At 47.8% G+C, this 18,216-nt stretch overlaps 1 protein-coding gene and 1 pseudogene across 2 annotated transcripts; one reads left to right on the top strand and one right to left on the bottom strand.

The window, feature by feature from the left end:
- Positions 1 to 4,405: 4,405 nt before the first annotated feature.
- On the top strand, positions 4,406 to 6,790 carry LOC147962797 (uncharacterized). The gene is made up of 2 exons (XM_087534313.1): positions 4,406 to 6,103; positions 6,350 to 6,790. The coding sequence occupies exons 1-2, from the start codon at positions 4,406 to 4,408 to the stop codon at positions 6,788 to 6,790; spliced, it is 2,139 nt and encodes a 712-aa protein (XP_087390439.1).
- An 815-nt stretch (positions 6,791 to 7,605) lies between these two features.
- Positions 7,606 to 16,250, bottom strand: LOC125522043 (putative disease resistance protein RGA3; annotated as a pseudogene). The gene is made up of 3 exons (XR_015610209.1): positions 16,131 to 16,250; positions 14,539 to 14,636; positions 7,606 to 10,431 (listed from the first exon to the last, which is right to left on the bottom strand). The product of XR_015610209.1 is annotated as a putative disease resistance protein RGA3 (transcript).
- Positions 16,251 to 18,216: the final 1,966 nt, after the last annotated feature.

The following is an 18,216-nucleotide window of genomic DNA, read 5'->3' as shown; positions in this document are numbered from 1 at the left end:
GTCTAATATTTAAGGTCCTATCCAATCAGCCAATGCTTTATTTCTAGATCATGCGACACCTACTGCACGAGGAGGTGGATGGCACTACAAAGTGGAGTGTAGTAGGTGTGCCAAGTGCAGAGCTTTATTGTGTTTTTCTGTCCAAAGAATAACAAAAAGTGCTTGTAGGTGTGCATGCATGCCTCGATGGATGCCACGAAAAGTGATTGACAAGTTGCTAGGCTGAAACTACCAATGTGTTGTGCTAGACTTGCAGACTAGACCACAGTTGCATTTCTAGGTTTTGATTATATTATGGAAAGTAGTACATTTGAAACAAGATCCCGGTCACTGCCTTCACTAAACGAGTACTTTTTTTTTCGAAAATACACAAACTGAGACCATGCAAGGACCAAGCAACAATATTTTATGTGTCTAGTATTTAAGGTTCTATCCAATCAGCTAATGCTTTAATTCTAGATCATGCCTGCTGTACGAGGTGGATGTCACTACAAAGTGGAGTGTAGCAGGTGTGCCAAGTGCAGAGATTTCTTGTGTTTTTTTTCTCGAAAGGATAACAAAAAATGGTTGTACATGTGCCTGCCTGCCTGGATGGAATGCACGAAAAGTGATTGACAAGTTGCTAGGCTGAAACTACCAATGTGCTGGGCTAGACTTGCAGACTGGACCACAGTTGCATTTCCAGATTTTGATTAGATTAAGGAAAGTGCTACATCTGCAGCAAGATTCCGATTAGTGCCTTCACTAAACGAGTATTTTTTTTTGCGAAAATACATAAACTGAACTTTGTATTTCCCGGTTTTGATTAGATTAACGAAAGTGCTACATCTGCAGCAAGATACTGGTTAGTGCCTTCACTAAGCGAGTACTTTTTTTGCGAAAATACATAAACTAAAATTAGTTTCAGATTCAAATACTGAAATCTCGACTTTCATGAGCCTTTGCTATTACTGAGACCATGCAATGACCAAGCAACAATATTATATGTGTCTACTATTTAATGTTCTATCCAATCAGCCAATGCATTATTTCTAGATCATGCGACAGCTGCTTTATGAGGAGGTGGATGGCACTATAGACTTGAGTAGCAGCTGTGGCAAGTGCAGAGCTTTTATCAGGATCTGAACCTCAAATAACCTGAATAAACCAACAGTTAACTCCGAAAAATGAAATCTGCAGCTCGCTTTGTTAGAGCGCAGACAAGGCAGCAACAACTTACCTCTTTGTGTCGCTAGGCGATCTAACTGTGATCGTGGATCTTAAATCGGATGGCTAACGGCTTTCAAAACAGCATTGTTAACTTTCCAACAACAGCTTTGTTGCACTTTACCATCTCTACTAGCTAAGTTCTTCCATCTTTATGGATGGATCTGAGTTATTTCTGAGTGGTTCGAATCCTATGTAAAAATGACTTTTACGCTGGCGGGGTGCAAGGAGGAGAAGTCAGAAATCTCCAGGATGACATTGCCAATGCGACCCATGTCGATCACTGGTAAACATGAAGTTGATCGAAGCACAATCATCATTATAACAAATGATGGTATGATATTCCTTGACAATTAATCAGTATTATGTATGGACTATGGACTTAATAAGGTAGCTAGCACTAGCACTATGTTATACTTGTGGAAACAATAATTTGGGAGAGATGAAGATTTCAAACAAGTGTACACTTCTTGAACATACGGTGGCCACAAGCTGTGCCATGTTCAGTGCAGAAGCAATTGCTGGATGCCTTACTCCCGGGGTGGTTTGCCTAAAAAAACTAAACTAAATAATCCGGGGGTGATACCGGTCATGAATGTCTGTCCATCACGTACGAGGACAAGCAGTGGCTTAGGGCATCTCCAATGAAAACCCGCAAATTTCCTTCCACGTCCGTAGCGCCGCACACATTTCAACCTACATTTGAACCAACCAGACGAATTTCATATGAACACGATGGATTTCATTAAAATTCAAAGATAATTTACATAAAATGGTCGATATTTTGACCCGTTTAACTAATAAACTAAAACAAATCTAAAATCTATACAGGACGACCACCACGTATGTGTGGCCGCCCTGCGTGTCGCATCGTCGCCGTCGTCCATGCCATCATCGTTGTCGCCGTCCCTCCAGGGTCGGTATGTCAGCGAAGGGCCACGTCATCCTTGTCCGACGACTGCCTGCCACTCGCAGAGGAGCTTATCTGCCTCTTGTTGCGCCGTGTGAAGGGCATCCACGTCAACTGCCGACATGGCCTTCGGAATCCTAACGGTGGCCTTGCCGCGAGCGGCGTTCATGGAGTAGTCGCTTAGCGACCACTAGTCGCCGATCTTGGCAAGCTCGCCATCAAGGCAGCAACGGCCCCCCTCTGAGGTGGTCACAGAGTGGTCGACTGCACATGCGGCGGTGAGGTCCGGGTCATTCCAGATCCTTTTCAGCGCCACGTTGCTCTTAGCTTTTGAGGATCCTCCTAATTGTACTTAAGATCAACGTCCCTAAGTCATGTGGCGTCCTTTCCCTCGAATTTCATGATTTGGTTGAACGCGGAGCGGCGACCGACATTGCGCTGGTCATACCTCGTCTTCCGCCACGCCTCGCGCTCCATCTTGGACACCACGACCCGAGGTTCCGTTCAGAGGCGCAGGCGTATCCGCCTCCTCCGGGTTAGTGGAGAATGCGGCTCAGCGCCTTCATGATTGCCAGCGGCAACTCCTCCTTGATTTTGCGGTGTTAGAGGCATGGCGGTGCGGCATACCGTGGCAGGGATACCAGCTCATTCTTTACGCAGCGTCCGATCTGCACGACATGCTTGCGTGAGGGTGGGGGCGATGACGACTCAACCTTGACGCGGGTCCGATCTAGAGACTACGGTTGTACTGGGGCAAGACGGGCTCGTCCTTGGCCGGACAGAGCGGCTGGTTGCACGGCCGTTCGACCTTCACGTGCGCCAGCGATGGTGGCGACGGCCCCATCTAACGGACCGAACTCTCCGTCTGCAGCTTAATCTGACGGTCGAATTCTTCGTCCGTCACCGCAGCCTCCGAGAGGAGGCAGGGCCGCTACTGCGGCGGTTGCTCCAGCTGCTGCTCCGGCCGGTGCTCCTGGGACTGGTCCTCCTCGCTAGAAGAGATGACCATCTCGTCATGGGTAGAGGAGCCAGCCACTGTGGATGCCGAAGGTCCCGGAGAAGATGGTCGCGAGACTAATTACCACCGAAGGAAGAGCTTCCGCTGACGCCGCCTGCCGGCGCATTGCACCATGACTTCGGCATGGCTTCCGCGATCGGAGAGGAGGAAGGGTCGGAGGAGTGCGGCGGTGACGGGAAGGCAGAGGAGTGCAGCGGTGCTGGGGGAGGGGGATTGCGGCTCTCTGCTTCGCCGGAGCATGGCATATAAAGCTGCGGCCAGGCCTTGCGAAGGGGCGGCCAGCCCACTTCAATGCGGTGCAGTGGTCGGGGTCTATTCTTCGCGAAGCTGCGTGTGCATTGCTGCAGCGGCTCCTGAGAGTTCTCGTCGGTTAGCGCCACCCTCCGTCCACATCGCGGCATCAATGCCGGCCACTGCATGCTCAGCGCCAGCATGAATGCGGCACGTTAAGTGGTGCATGCTTTGGAAGGAAGGCGTGGGAGGGATGAGTGCGTTTTTTTTGGTGGGCCAAGACACCATTAATGGGCTTGGGACCGGTCCGGACTCCCTCAAAACCACTCACATTTGTCTCCGGTTTATGGAAGAAATCGCGTCCGGACAGCACCGAGGACCAATATAGACCCGCGTTGGCTGGCTTCCGCGGTCCGGACAGCACGATCGAACGCATGCGGGAGGTTTGCGGATCCGCCTTGAAGATGCCCTTAGCTGTGAATCTTCCACAAGGGCTGCATCCATGTGAGTATTCTCTTTTTTATTCAGGGCCATCCCTATCAGTCTAATCAAGCAACATTAGACAGCAAGCCTCGGACAGGTGCAGAAGGACAGCTTCCGATTGGAATATTCGCTTGAATCTCGAGCGTAACAGTACTATACCCAAGAACCTGCACTTGTGATCTCTATTCACCAGAGCAGCTATCGGGGAGATACCGATATACACTCTGTCTTGAATCACAACTGCAAGTCCTTTGAAATAGTTCATCGAAGTGTCGATCGGCGTGCCAAGGTATGCTGTATCATGCTTTCAGATATATTTTTCCAATCTCTAGCATCATACACAAAGGCGCGCATGCTTATATCAGTGGCAATATATGACATTTGTTGTCATGTCCTTTTTTTTTCTATGCCTACTAGAGTTGGCTGTGTGCAACCTCAATGTCTTTGAGCCTTACATTCTGTTGTCGGAGTGGTGGGAAGAGTTTCTTTCAGTATCTAAAAACATTCTTTACCAGCAACTGATATGTTTGTGTAATCTCGATTGCAGTGCGGGACAAATGACTTCTTTGGTGGATCACGTGGTGAAGTCCTTGAGTGAGTGGTCGTTCCGGATAGCAGTGATTATCAGCCTAGTCGCGCATGTTTACCTCATCCTCTTCGCGGGGATCCGTCGGTACCGACCCTTTGGGTTTCCCGGATTGCTGAGAGGCTTGTTGTGGGTGTCTTACCATCTGACTGACTGGGCTCCTGGATACGTCCTTGGCAACTTGTACCTCGCAGACAAGAATTGCGACAACCTGATTGTTGCATTCTGGGTTCCATTCCTCCTGCTAAACATCCGGCCAGACAACATCAGCGCTTACGCCAGTGAGGACAACAAGCTTTCAAGTCGCGAAATTGTAAGTTTCCTTTTGCAGTTTGCCGGAGCCATCTATGTTTTGTGCAGGCAAGATATTACAGGCACAACGGGAACCTTCCGTACTGCATCCATCATTATGTACGTCTATGGTATCGCTAAGTATTTGGAGAACTTAATTGCACTCCGGAGAGGTGGCTTGAAGAGAATTCAGAAGCGGTTTGAAAAGCAGCAGCAGAAGAAGACGAAGCAGTCAAAGAGCTTCCGTCCCGGTGACCGTGACTGTACAGAAGGTACTCTGTGTTATCAGAAAGCCCGTCTGATTGCTCACGACCTGCTGCTTATCCCGGTGGGTGATCGAGTTGGTCATCGTAGTATATCCTCTTACGGACGCACGGATATAGTCATGGTGGTGGAGATGGAGCTGCAGCTGCTGTACGAGCTCATCTACACCAAGACAGCCGTGGTATTCACATGGCATGGCTATCTCCTCCGTCTGGCCTCGCCGTTCCTCACCACCACTGCCCTCGTGCTCTTTTCTATCCAATGTAGAGAAGGGCTCAACACAAAAAATGTCACTATCACTTTCGCCTTGCTGATTACTACCTTGGTCTTGGATTTAATGTGGCTGGTCATTACTCTGGGGTCAACCTGGACATATGCATACTTGAAGGATAAGCCGGGGCATTGGCTTCACGCTCAAGTTAATTACGGCGGAAGATGGCACCAGCTCCGCCGTATTCTCGTATCTTTGGATCCATGCAGGCTCTTTGTCATGGAGCCAAAGAGGTACAGGAGCTGGCCAGACAAAAACGAGCAGTTCTCGATGTTAAAAATGGGCAGCACCGGTAAGACGGTGCAAGAAGAAATCGACAATCAAAAAAACAATAGGGCCGTTCCGAGGGCATGTCGCCAGGAGAGTCAGAAGTTGATGGAGGAAGCCAAGGATTTGTTGTTCAGCCGGATATGGGAATCGTTGAAGTCAGCAAAGTCGACAGGCCCTGATGGAACGGCCGCCAAGGAACCTTGTCTGCTCCGGAGGGGGAGGATCAGGCCACTAGGTGAAGCTCTGTCATTCGGCCCAGAAATACAAGAGGTCATGCTTAGCTGGCACATGGCCACAGAAATGTTCCTCTTATTCAGCATCAAAAGTGACCAAACATCCAAGCCTGTGTTAGTCTATGAGAAGGCGGTCACGACACTGTCGAACCATCTGATTTTCCTTGCGGCTGAGCGCCCAGAAATGCTGCCGGGACTCGAGGTTGACAGATTGTTCCAATCAACCAAGCATACATTGCAGATGGTATGGGGCAAGAAGCTGGATAAGCCTTCCGCAACACGACAGAGGGACCTGGCCGACATCCTGCGAGAGATCGGGAAGAAGCATCGAAGGAAGCAGGTGATCAGCCCTTGCAACAATTGGATCTATCAATGTCACTGCATGCAGGAAAATAACTGCAACTGGGGCTGTCAATGTCACTGTCACGCAGTGCAGGAGAATCCCTGCAGCTGGAGTCATCAATGTCACTGTCACACAGTGCAAGAGAATCCCTACAACGGCTGGAGTCATCAATGTCACTGTCACACAGTGCAGGACAATCCCTGCAACTGGAGTCATCAATGTCGCTGCAATGGGAGCTGTCAGTGTGATGAGAAAAAGCCACCCAAGGAAAAGGATGACTGCCAAGACCAGGAATTAAATAGTACTATCTTAGATGACCCAACAGTATCAGCCAAGACCAGGAGGATTATCTTAGATGGAATAAGTTTTTCTGAGGCGCTGATACATGTAGCCAAGTTTGGTGAAGAAGATATGTCGGCATGTCTGAACAAAATGGGGGAAACAACCAAGGACAGATTTCTGAAATTGATGCCGGAGTTTGGTGTTGGGAATACACTGGGAGGTAAACTGGACAAACCAGTGATCCTGGACCTCATGTTCGACACATGGGTACGCATGGTCATCCATGCGGCCTTGCTATGCAGCAAAGATTCCCATGAGAAGCAGCTCAGCCGTGGCAGTGAATTCCTTACCACCATATGGATCCTCAAAGAACATGCCGACATCGAGGACCATATTGACTAGGATCAGCTCCTCCTACGTTGGCTCTGAATCTGACCAGCATTGCATCTCTGCTATCTATGTTTTGCTACGCATCTCAGCAGTCATCACTGAATTGTACCCGTGCTCATTTTATTATTCGTTGTACCTGTCCACATTTAGCATAACTATGAGTTCGTTCGGGTAAAATGTATTGAAGATTTTAAATTTCTAGTGGTGTGTTCTACGTTGAATACTGTAACTGTGGTATTATTGAAAAATGCTATAGGAGAGCATTTTTCAACTTCCGTTTGTCCGGTTTTCAGCAAGTTTGAAGCAGTCTATTACGAGAGCATTTTTCATCTTCCGTTTGTCTGCTTTTGATCAAGTTCACAGAAGTTCATTTTTGTTTCGTCGTCCGGCCAACATAAGGGCACCCGCGAGCTGACCGATCTGAAGGGCTAAGTTCCAACAAATGGTATTAGAGCCAAAGGTAACACATCTATAGGCGATGACAACGACGATGGTGCTACGAAGAAACTCAACATGGTCAAGACGGAAAACGGAGCCGTGCTTGCCAGGGTGACATATCTAAGCCGATCCTAATCCAGTTCGCGATGTTGACCGAGACAAACTATGACATATGGGCCATCAACATGAAGCTAATTTTGAAGAATCTCGGGGTATGGTCGGTGATCGATGATGGAGGAAGCTTTGACAATGACAAGGATAAAGGCACCCCGGTGGCCATCTCACAGGCTGTGCCTGATGACGTGATGATGGCTATCTCGGAAAAGGAGGCGACAAAGGGTGGTTGGGAGGCAAACTCCTCCATTGAGGGAATATGTTTCAATATTACTTTACCAAGGCCCCACATCTTCCCCAAAGGAGGGAGACATTGCCAAGAAACACCAGAGAGATGAAGTGATTCAACAATGACCTTATCACCTAGCCATGTTGGAAAAGAAGAGCCTTTGTGCCCTCTAATGCACAACTCCTGAAGATATCTATGTGGTTGAAGGCTCTCAAGAACAACTGCTTCCACACCAGGCTCTGTATTAGACCGCTCACTATCCCAGTCTAATGTTAACCTCTCCAAGTGGATTTTCTCTCCCAGATTTGTTTGGGCTGCTTCTTCTATAGTGTGTATATTTTCAAGGTTATAGACGCCAAGCTCCCTTAGTTCAGTCAAATGCTCTAGCTGACTTGGTTCAAATCCATCGCTTTTTTTATTGACTCTAAATATCTTCAACTCTTCTAAGAGTCTTAGTTTTCCGACATTGATAATATCAGAATGTAACTCATCAGCTGGGGTAAAAAACCGACGCATGTTTACAAGGTTGCTCAACTCTTTGGGCAAATGACAGTATTGGCACCATGACCCTAGACTCAAAATCTTTAAATGATAAAATCTAGAAATGGTAAGTAATATTTTGTCCCTCTCATACTTTGTCCCCAGACTTAGGTACCGTAGATGAACAAGTGCTGAAAAGTTATGTAATATGGACTCCACAGAATACAGTGTTTGATTCAAACGGAGAACACGCAAAGCATTTGCTTCCCTAAACAAATCACCCAGAGTGTTGACAAAACCGTCATCCATTTCTCCAAATAACATCAAAGTGTGCAGTTGTTTAATCTTCAAACTTGTCTTTAGCTTTCTCAGTTGACTCTTGAAATTTTCACGAGACACTGAATCATCCGCAACATCTATGATTATTGACAAGTGACGGATGGACGGCTGAATTTTTACTAATCCCACATTGGAGCGATGTAAACTAAGACATTCATGAGATACAACTTGCAATGCTAAATCATGTAGGAGGTCATGCATGACATAACATAGATGACCATTAGTTTTATCTTCTCTGAAAAAACCATATGTTACCAAATCATTTAAATTGCCCAAACCTATATCTTCAAAAGTTTGGGTTCCATCACCAGACTGCAAGATATCCAGTCCCATCCAAAAGTTGACTAGTAGGGTGCCATTGAATTGAAAATCTTCAGGAAACAATGCAGAATAGGAAAAGCACCGTTGAAGATGAAAAGGGAGATAGTCATAGCTAAGTTTTAAGGCAGGCATAATGTCGTTGACATTTGCCTGCCTCTCCCACTCTCTACTTTCTAGGACCCTTGTCCAATGACGCAAATTAAGATCCTTTCTCAGCAATCTACCAACTGTTTTTGCTGCAAGTGGGGATCCCTTTAGTTTTACCATTATTTTATCTCCAGTCTCAAGCAAAAAATGGTGATCCTTTCTACACTGGTCATCAGCAAAGACAAATGAATGGAACAACTCCCTAAAAAAATCAGTTTCTAAACCTTTCAATTTGATTGGATTGTTGATTGTTCCAACTATCTTTGCTATCGTCGGAAACCGAGTTGTGACAAAAATCATGCTACCCTTTTCAGATGATCTTTTAAGTAACAGCAATAACTTTTTCCAGTCATCCTCATCACTAAACTCCCAAATATCATCCAATACAAGCAAAAACCTTTTAGATTTTAATCTCTGCACAATCAGCTCTTCGGCACTACCACCCTTTTCCCCTTCAACTTGAGGAATATATGTTTTAATCTCCTCTAGCAGCTTATTCAAATTAAACTTGAGCGACACACACGCCCAAATAACAACTTGAAAATGATTTTGAACTTGTTGGGTTTTATGTATGTGTTGTATCAGAGTTGTCTTTCCAATTCCCCCTGGACCGACGATCGGAAGCACAGTTAGATCATTGCCAAGGTATTTACCCATAGTCATGTCATGTATGATGGTATCCATGATATGGTCTCTCCCATACAATTTTGGCTCCACACTTGTACCAGAGGTGATGGGACGATTGATGGGACGACTCTGGTCAATAGTCGGGACTATCACATGGCTACAACTCTGCAGAATCAGTGTAACATCTTTACGCACAGGCCGCAATTGCTCTACAATGTGCCGCATTCTTTCAGAGGCATCAACCCTATTAAACCCCACCATTGGTGTTTCTCTCTGTGGCACACCACAAAGAATAGGCTGGCCAGAATTATCATCACGAACATGTGGGGAAGATGAGCAAGGGAGGAGTTTACCAAGCTTGGGCATGCATCCGCTGACCTCCTGATTGGCGTTTGGTATTGAGGAATTCCTGTATAACCTCTTCGGAGCACGCCGCCAAGCACAACGGCTGACCCGTTGTGTTGCATCTTCTCTTTCTCCAGGATCGCCTGCAGGGTTGGGAGCAGAACAGCAAAATGAGGATACAAATGTCAGCTTGCCGAATGCCGACAGCTTTGATGGCATGACGAGCATTGAGGGCAAGGTCGTGGACGCCGCCCTTGGCATGCTGGTCCGCAGCGTCATATGTGTCGTGGAGCTGGTCGTGGATGCGAAAGTACTCAAGCTCGTCCAACAAGTCCTCGGCACAGTATGCCAAGTCCTGCAGCTTCCCGAGCAGCTCCTCCATGGCATGGCCACTGGTGTGCTTGAGGCCGGCATTTTCAAGGGTGGCCTTCACAAGCAGCAGCTCCATCCTCAGGGCCTCGATGTTGGGACCCAAGTTCCTGGTGGCACCCCAAGCCTCCAGCAGGCCATCAGCAACGGGGGCCAGCGCCTTGCCCACCACCCATTGCGCCGCGCCGAGGAGCGCGTCCATCCACACACGTGCCAATGTATTCAGAATCTGTGATGTAGGAACCTGCAAAAATCAAGAGAAATTAATTAGGGGAATGCAAACCAATTATAGAGGAAATTAGTTAGGTTTGTAAGTCGTAAGAGTAGGGGCAGGAGAGGAATGAATGAAAAACACTTACGCAGGCACAGGAGGGGGAGAGGGGCTGCCGTCTGGCCGTCGCACGTCGTGGAGGCAGTCACCGGCGAGGAGTGTGTGAGAGTTGTGTTGGGTTGTGTTGTTCAGCTCAGGAAGAGAGGGTGCGGATATGGTGCGTTAACTGTCGGAGGAAGAGAAAATATATACGCTCTGTTTGGATGTAGACATTCAAGGGCTTGGCATTGTATTGGCTCCAATGCCAATATCTCAGGACATTGATATTGATCTTCAATTCCAATTTTAGTGTTTGGATGTTCATATATTTGATGCTTGGAATTCAAAGTGAGCACCAATTCCAATTTGTGTTTGGATGGATAGAGCTTGGAATTTCTCACTTTCTTAACATTCACAGTTACTCACACATAAACACATGGAAAGATGCATCAGTTTTAAAAATTGACCAAGGTGTGTACACACATGAAAATTATAATGAAAAATTAATCACTACTAAGCCCTGAAACATAAGCAAGACTACAATTTGGGTCCAATTAACATTTGCAGACTACGTAATTCTAGTTAGCTACTATAACCCTCCTTGCACCGTACCTACATGCCATACGTCAAGCTGAATGGGTTGGCATCAGTTTTAAAATTTGACAAATGTTGAGTGTCACGATATGCCGCAACTGAATGGGTTGGCATTTAGTCGAGCAGCTCATGGGCGTGGCGGCCTTAGTCCACGGCGGGCAGCCGCATGTCTTGGCTGAAGTGGGAGGATTAGGCAGTGGCTGGAGAAGATGCATGGTACGTGCAGAGCAGGTGCAGCTTGAGATGCCGCAGAAGCTTGTGTACCCTGAGGCCTGCAGCGCTCGGCTCCGGGCCACTGGCTCCCGCGCTCGCCATTGCAACACATGGTCGGTTCTGCCAAGAAGGTTGTGCCGTTCATCGAGAAGAGACGGTAAACAACGGCGACATTCAGCGGAGACAGGGATCCCGTGGATGATGTGGTGAGGAACCAGGGGTGGTGGTCAGCGGCAAACTCCATCGATGGCGGTTGCCAGCGGAGAGGTCGCGGATGGACGGAGGAGTGTTTCCGCCGGCCGGAGAGGCAGCACCGGTGGCCTGGACGGCCAAGCCGTCGGTCGGAGAGGCGGCGGCAGGGCGGATTGACCTCGATCTCCTGGCGCTCCCGTTTTTTTCCGCGTGCGAGAACGACAAAGAGATAAGCCAGCCAATGCAACCCAATACGGAGGGTCGGGGCTCTGAATTTGCGAGGGGGTTAGCCGGTGCTCGGGTTGGCCTCTCGATATTGGGATCGAATTCCAGAGACGAATGTCTAGAACATCCAAACGGTGGCATTCGGGACCGACAATGCCAATTCCGAATACAGATGGCAGCCAGCAACACGTCACATGGAGCAGAAATATAAGAACATAAGTGGCTGATCAGCAGTACTAGTAGACATGCATGATGCTCAACATCGATGAGTCAAGGAGTGGGCCTGTAATTAGCAAATACAGGCTGCTAAATTAATTGCAACCACTACGAAGCCTTGGCTCAGTGGTTGGGCATGTGGTTGTGCAGCCTAACGACCCGAGTTCAATTTCTAGAATTGACAGGTGATGCACAGGGGTTTTCCCCCGTTTATTGAGGATCATGTTTGGTCTGTGGTGGAACCACTCACCAAAGAATATCTTGATACTCATTTAAAAAATTTTGAGGACCATGTTTATCTTGGTACTCATACTAAAATGGCCGTATGTATCCCTAGTTGGTGCAGAGGCCGGGGAAGTGAAATTCTCCCCCATTTTTGAGTGAGCGTGTCGCATTTTGTCATAACAATCACATGTGGATACCGAGTCATGAACACCTACCGTCGGCCCCCGCGTCGCCTAGGGTAGGCGACTCGGGCGGCAGCCCCCAACCGCGCCGCCGCCGGCCCCCCCTTCTCCAGCTAATCCCCTCACCGCCGCTGGAGGCCACAACCGGGCGAAGCCCGCGTCGTGGCGGCGGCGGCGGGATCTTCCCCCCGTGGCGCGGCTCTCCTCTCCCGCGGGGCCCCGCGGCTGGCGGCCCGCCTGCGGCTCGGATCCATGGCGGCGGCCATGGCTGATGGCACGCGGCGCTGCTTGGCGGCGGGCGGCGTCGGCGAGATCAGGTGGGCCACTTCCCTGGCTATGTGGATGGCGGGGAGGTGGTGGGCTTCGGCTGCGGCGGCGGTTCCTCACTGGATGTTGGTGGCCATGGTGATGTTCGTCCTCGACCCCGATCTACTCCGATCTGCAGCGGATCCGGCCCTTGGTGGCTTCGGTCACCGTTCTTGGATGCTGGCCTTACAGATCCGGTGGCTGGAAGGGTTCTGGGGGAATCTCTTGGCCGGCGTGGCGGCCACTCCGTTGGCAGTGCCTTTGGGTGTTGCTTCCCTCGTTGGAGGCTTCGGAGAGGATCTCCTTCCTTCCACCCCTCCCAGGAGCTCAGGTGAAAACCTCAGACCCCCTGTTCCAAGCGACGACGACACCACGGTGGCGTGCTCCTTCCTGAAGGCATTGCTCGGGGGCTGCTCAAGCGGCGGTGGAAGTGGCGGCGGTTCGGTGTCGACACATGCATTCTGGTCAGCTTCATCTTGGAGGCTGCGGCGACGTAGGCGACGCTCGTCTGGTGGAGCTACTGCCGATGGTCGAGGCATCGTTGGCAGTCTGCGTCATCAGGTTCGGGGTGCTCAGGGGGAAACCCCAAATCTGGGTCTTCCGGATCGGATGATGATGGCTTTCTATCGCTTTCCCTTCTGGGGGCATCGTCTTGGAGCAAGTGCTGGCTGGAGGGATGGTGGAGCGGTGTGTCATCCCAAACTTTGATGGCGGTGGAGATCGATGGCATGGCGCTGTGGAGACTCGGCGTCCGACGTGCGGAGATGGGCTCGCGCAGGAGGAGGTTGCTGTCTGGCGTCATGGTGACGTCGATAGCAGAGTGGCCAGACAAGGTAGAAGCCTCAATATGATCTAAGGACCTGTGGAAGATGGCGGCGACGACACACGAATGCGTCTGACCGGATTGTGCCCAAGACCCGGTATGTGGCTCGGCTGGGGCTTCCGAATGAGTTTCGTCTTCCGGCTTTTGATGTTAGGCTTAGGTGAGTGGTTTGGGTAGTGGCCCAGCTAGCACCCCTTCATCATGTTGGATAGGAGTAGCGGCATATGTTGTCAAGATGGTGGGATTCAGGCACATTGTTGTAATACTTTATAAGGTCCTCGAGAATAATCAATAAAGTGGTTGTATGCATCTCCCAGATGCAGGCCGGGGGTCATCCTCCTTTTCTAAAACGAAAACAAGTACTACTTTACTTCAGAGCTCATACGAATCAGCCGAACTGTGTTTACTTTACTTGCTGTTTCTCATGGAGCTAGTAAAGCGTCCCATGGAGTCAAGCTAATCACTACCGGTATTTAATGGTGAATGTTTGAGCCAAAATCTGAAAGGGCTCAATATCCAGACGGAGGAAATATTAGTTAAGAAAACAAACGATATATGGATATATGGAGCAAAGCCAATCACACCATGCATAGGATCCAATGGAGCAGCACTAAAACCAAACATGAAAGTTATTGGGTGATTGGCATGAGCCACGCACGCATGTGGATGGATCAACTATCCATATATGCAGCCAGACTTAGTTAATTGGCTCCATCCAACACAGATGTCTGCTAGTGTAAAGTATACCCACCCCATGGAGCAGAACTATAGCAACAATACTCGGCTTCAGACCTAACGTACGCCGTGGTCGTCAAGCCATGTGCACATCAACCTGTGTGTGACAGACAGCACGTGACATCGCTAAAGCATCCCGCTGGGTGAAACAAAACAAAGCTCAGATCTCACGCGCCGGCGAAATAACACAATGCACCATCTCTGCGCTGAACTAAACTAACAGCCGCCCCATGACGCAACAACATAAAATACTTTTTTTTTTGAAATGAAAGGGGTTTCCCCCCGCCCCAACTTTTATTGAAAGCCAAGGCAACAACATAAAATACTTACAACTTGGCTTCAGATCTCGCGCTAGCCTGTGGGTGACCAGTGGCGTACTGGCGTTGCTGTCTTCATGCATGGTTCAGCGTTCCCAGGCGACCTCGATACTGCAGGTTTGGCAAGGTAGAGAGATTATATTATACAGAAATCTGTACTGCCATCCTTACTAGTACGTCAGACCATCAATCATGCATGCTGATCCTAACTAGCTAGGCACTCATATCATATGCATATCCATGTAGTTTAATTGTACGGAGTAATGTAGGAGCTTGATTTCTGTCAAGTTGTGTGTTAAAACTCCACATTCATTTCTGCTGAAACTAATAAAGGCCATGAAACAGAGACGCACCTCTGAGTATACTCTGTAGTGAGTAATTAGCTCCTGGGCCATTTTGTTAAAACTTGCATGTGCCACGGGCATGCATGTGTATGGATCGATTACGTACAGGCATGCAAACTGAACCAAGTAACCCAACCTGCCAGCTAGCTAATTAGCTCCATCCTACATAGCTGTCTGCTACTGTAATTATGTTATGTCCTTTACTTGGTTTATTCGCTCTGTCCAACGTAGCTATCTGCTAACGTAAGTGTAGATTATAAATAACGAGATTCGAAGCATCCTATGGAGCAACACTATAAAAACAATACTCGGCAAAAGAGTGAGGGAAAAAAAGACAAATGGTTGGTGAAGCTCAACTGTTTAAATGGGATTGTGGGCTTTTTAGTTTTTACTCTTTTCAACAGCTTGTAACCATGAGTACTACTTAACTGAAATAACACTAGCTGTTTTTAAACAGGCTGTTCAAGGTGCCTAGATTAAAAGAGTGAGCTCTGTGGTGTAGCTTACATATTTGACGCAAATATAAGTAGTTGTTTTGAATTATTCAAACAGTAAATGCTAATTCGTCGATTTATTGAGGAATGAAACAGTCCCTCGATTATTAACCCCATCAGGATGAGTGATTGAGCAGGACAAACAAAACAAACAGTTTACTAGTACCAGTAGAGTAAATAGTATTCCTTTCATGTAAGTTGTTGCTTACTTCCAGATACTTAATTTAAAGACCATCGTTTCTAATCTGAATCTGTAGGTATGAAATACCATCCTCTCTAATCTGACTGAAAGTACGGTCTGAAAGAAAGAAGAAAAGAACAACAGAGCAGGGGGGATTAACTTTCTACTTCTGATGAATTGTTATACATACAAGTTGGGCATCGTAATTAAGAAGCAAGAAAAATTCAGCTGATTATTGAAGCTAGGAATACAAGCCTGCACTAATCTCGTCCCTGCTCTGCATTCTGTCTCTGTTCTTTCTCTGCACTAATCTCAGCTGATTAGTGAAGCTAGGCATCGCCAGCTTCAACGGAGGCAAGATCTTTCTCTACAACCCGTCGAAACTGCCAGTAAACTGAACAGGAGATGAAGCGCGGCAGATTGATTCGAACAGTAAAACTAATCCATCGAATTTTTTTCCCCACAAAAGAAGTTCCGCCGCTAAATTCCACAACAGGATAAGAAAGAAAAGAAATGGAAATCCCACAAGATTCCGCAAAATCTTTAGTGCGCCGGAGCAACTGGAGAGGGGTAGGGGGAAAGATACCTGCGGCGACGGGGAAGCGAGTGCCGCCGGCTGTGGCGGAGTCCACGGAGGACCCATTGGCGCTACGGCGCTGAGAGCCGCGGGTTATCGAGTTATTTTCTCCACTTTTTTACATACAGTTACAAATAAAAGCAACCTTTACTACGGAAAAATCGTTTTGGAGCACGGGGGAGCCCGTTTTGTGCAAAAAAATGGAACTTAGTTTGTCAAGGTTCAAAGAATTTTGCAAATTATAAATCTACTCCCTCCGTCCGGAAATACTTGTCATCAAAATGAATAAAAGAGGATGTATCTAGATGTATTTTAGTTCCAGATACACCCCTTTTTGTCCATTTTGATGACAAGTTTTTTTGGACGGAGGGAGTACATACGGATGCATTCTACATTTGTATGAACTTTTTTTGAGACAATTTAACTTCAACACGGAAATATAATTTCGTTGTTTTTCGCACGCACACTATCATTAAAATCACAGAATTTTTTCCCTGTCAGCATAGATTACACATGTTAATCATTTCAGTGTTAAACTTTTACAAAGATAAAATAAATCCATGTGCACATTTGAATATTGTTTCAAAAAATGGAACTGCGAAATTTAATTTTTGAATCTAAAAAGGGGTTCCATGGAGTCAAAACGTCTCTCTCACTTTACAAGTTTTTTTTAAACCCATTATTCTCAAAAGAATATTCTTTATTTAAAATTCAATGTTTCAATCGCCTCTCCACACTATCTCATTCAAATAGAACTTTCTGCATCCTAGCATAAGGGCCAAATCATTTCCCTACAAAAGGAGGATAAGTTTTTGCTATATACTTATGAGCATCATATACACAATCAAGGAATTTGCTCGACGCGCCAAGGAAATCGCATCACGAGTCTCTGGTCATCACTCACATGGCCCTCAAGGCCTCAACCTTGTGTTTCAATCAAAAGGAATGTTTATGTCGGCGCACATTACTGACGTTTCCGTGGTGGCTCTCCCCTGTGCAGCGGGACTCACCACAGGCGGCGTACCTGCGTGGCTGGATTGACGAAGGCGTGAAGCCTAGCTCATGGCGCGGGAGGGCTAGATGGCTAGTCGTGGCGGGTCTTTCGCATGGGGCGGCAGCGGTCGGTTTTGTCACGGTGGTCGTCTTTCGAGGCCTCATTCTAGTTGCTTGGGACACCAGCCTTGTCACGATGGTCCTAGCTAAAATTGTTCGTGCTCGACATATCGGTGGCGACTGCGAGTCGGTGGCGGCTATGGTGGCAGATCTGGCGGATGGTAGCAGGGGTGGGCACGGGCTACGAGTCGGTGGAAGCGTGGGCCGGGGTTTGGGCTAGTCCAAATGTAGTCCGTGAGTGATGAGGTCCCTCTCCTTGTATGCAATGTGGGCGTCGGTGGTGGTCGTGACATAGATGCACTGGCATACGAACCCACGCCCATGACTGCATACATGGTGTCCCGTGAGCTTCTGGTACGTCCATTTTACATCATGTTTTCCTATTGTTATTTATAATGTGTTGATTCATTATTTCACTTCATGATACTAGTCTAATGCCTTTTTCTCTCTTATTTTGCAAGTTTCACTTGAAGAGGAAGAGTGCCGACAGCTAGAATTCTGTACCTGAAAAAGCTATAGTAGAGATAGATATTCTCCGCAGCTTGAAATGACCTGAAAATTTAAGAAGAATTATTTTGAAATATGTAAAAATACTGGAGGAAGAATTACCAGAAGGGGGGCTACCGAAGAGCGACGAGCTCCGCGCGCCCACCCCCAGGGCGCGCCATATGAGCTCGTGGGCACCCCCACTTGGCCCCCGGTGCTCATCTTCTGCTATAAGAGGCTATTTGCCCTAAGAAAAAAGTAAAGAGGGAACTTTAGGAACGAAACGCCACCGTCTCGAGGCGAAATCTGGGCATGAACACTTTTTCTCTACAGCAGAGCGATTCCGCCGGGGAAACTTCCCTCCGGGAGGGGGAAATCGAAGTCATCGGCATCACCAATGATCCTCTCATCGTGGGAGGACCAATCTTCATCAACATCTTCAACATCACCATCTTTTTTTAAACCCTAGTTCATCTCTTGTATTTAATCGTTGTCC

Source organism: Triticum urartu, chromosome 7A (genome assembly GCF_056163025.1).
Source record: "Triticum urartu cultivar PI428250 chromosome 7A, HENAU_Tu73, whole genome shotgun sequence".
Classification (NCBI taxonomy): domain Eukaryota; kingdom Viridiplantae; phylum Streptophyta; class Magnoliopsida; order Poales; family Poaceae; genus Triticum; species Triticum urartu.
This window is presented reverse-complemented; position numbering and strand designations above follow the sequence as displayed.

What these genes read in the sequence shown, in the direction of transcription:
- LOC147962797 (XM_087534313.1), top strand. Translation starts at nt 4,406, where the DNA reads ATGACTTCTTTGGTGGATCACGTGGTGAAGTCCTTGAGTGAGTGGTCG. An exon ending in AGAAGCATCGAAGGAAGCAG is followed by an intron (nt 6,104 to 6,349) that starts GTGATCAGCCCT and finishes GGGAGCTGTCAG; the next exon opens with TGTGATGAGAAAAAGCCACC.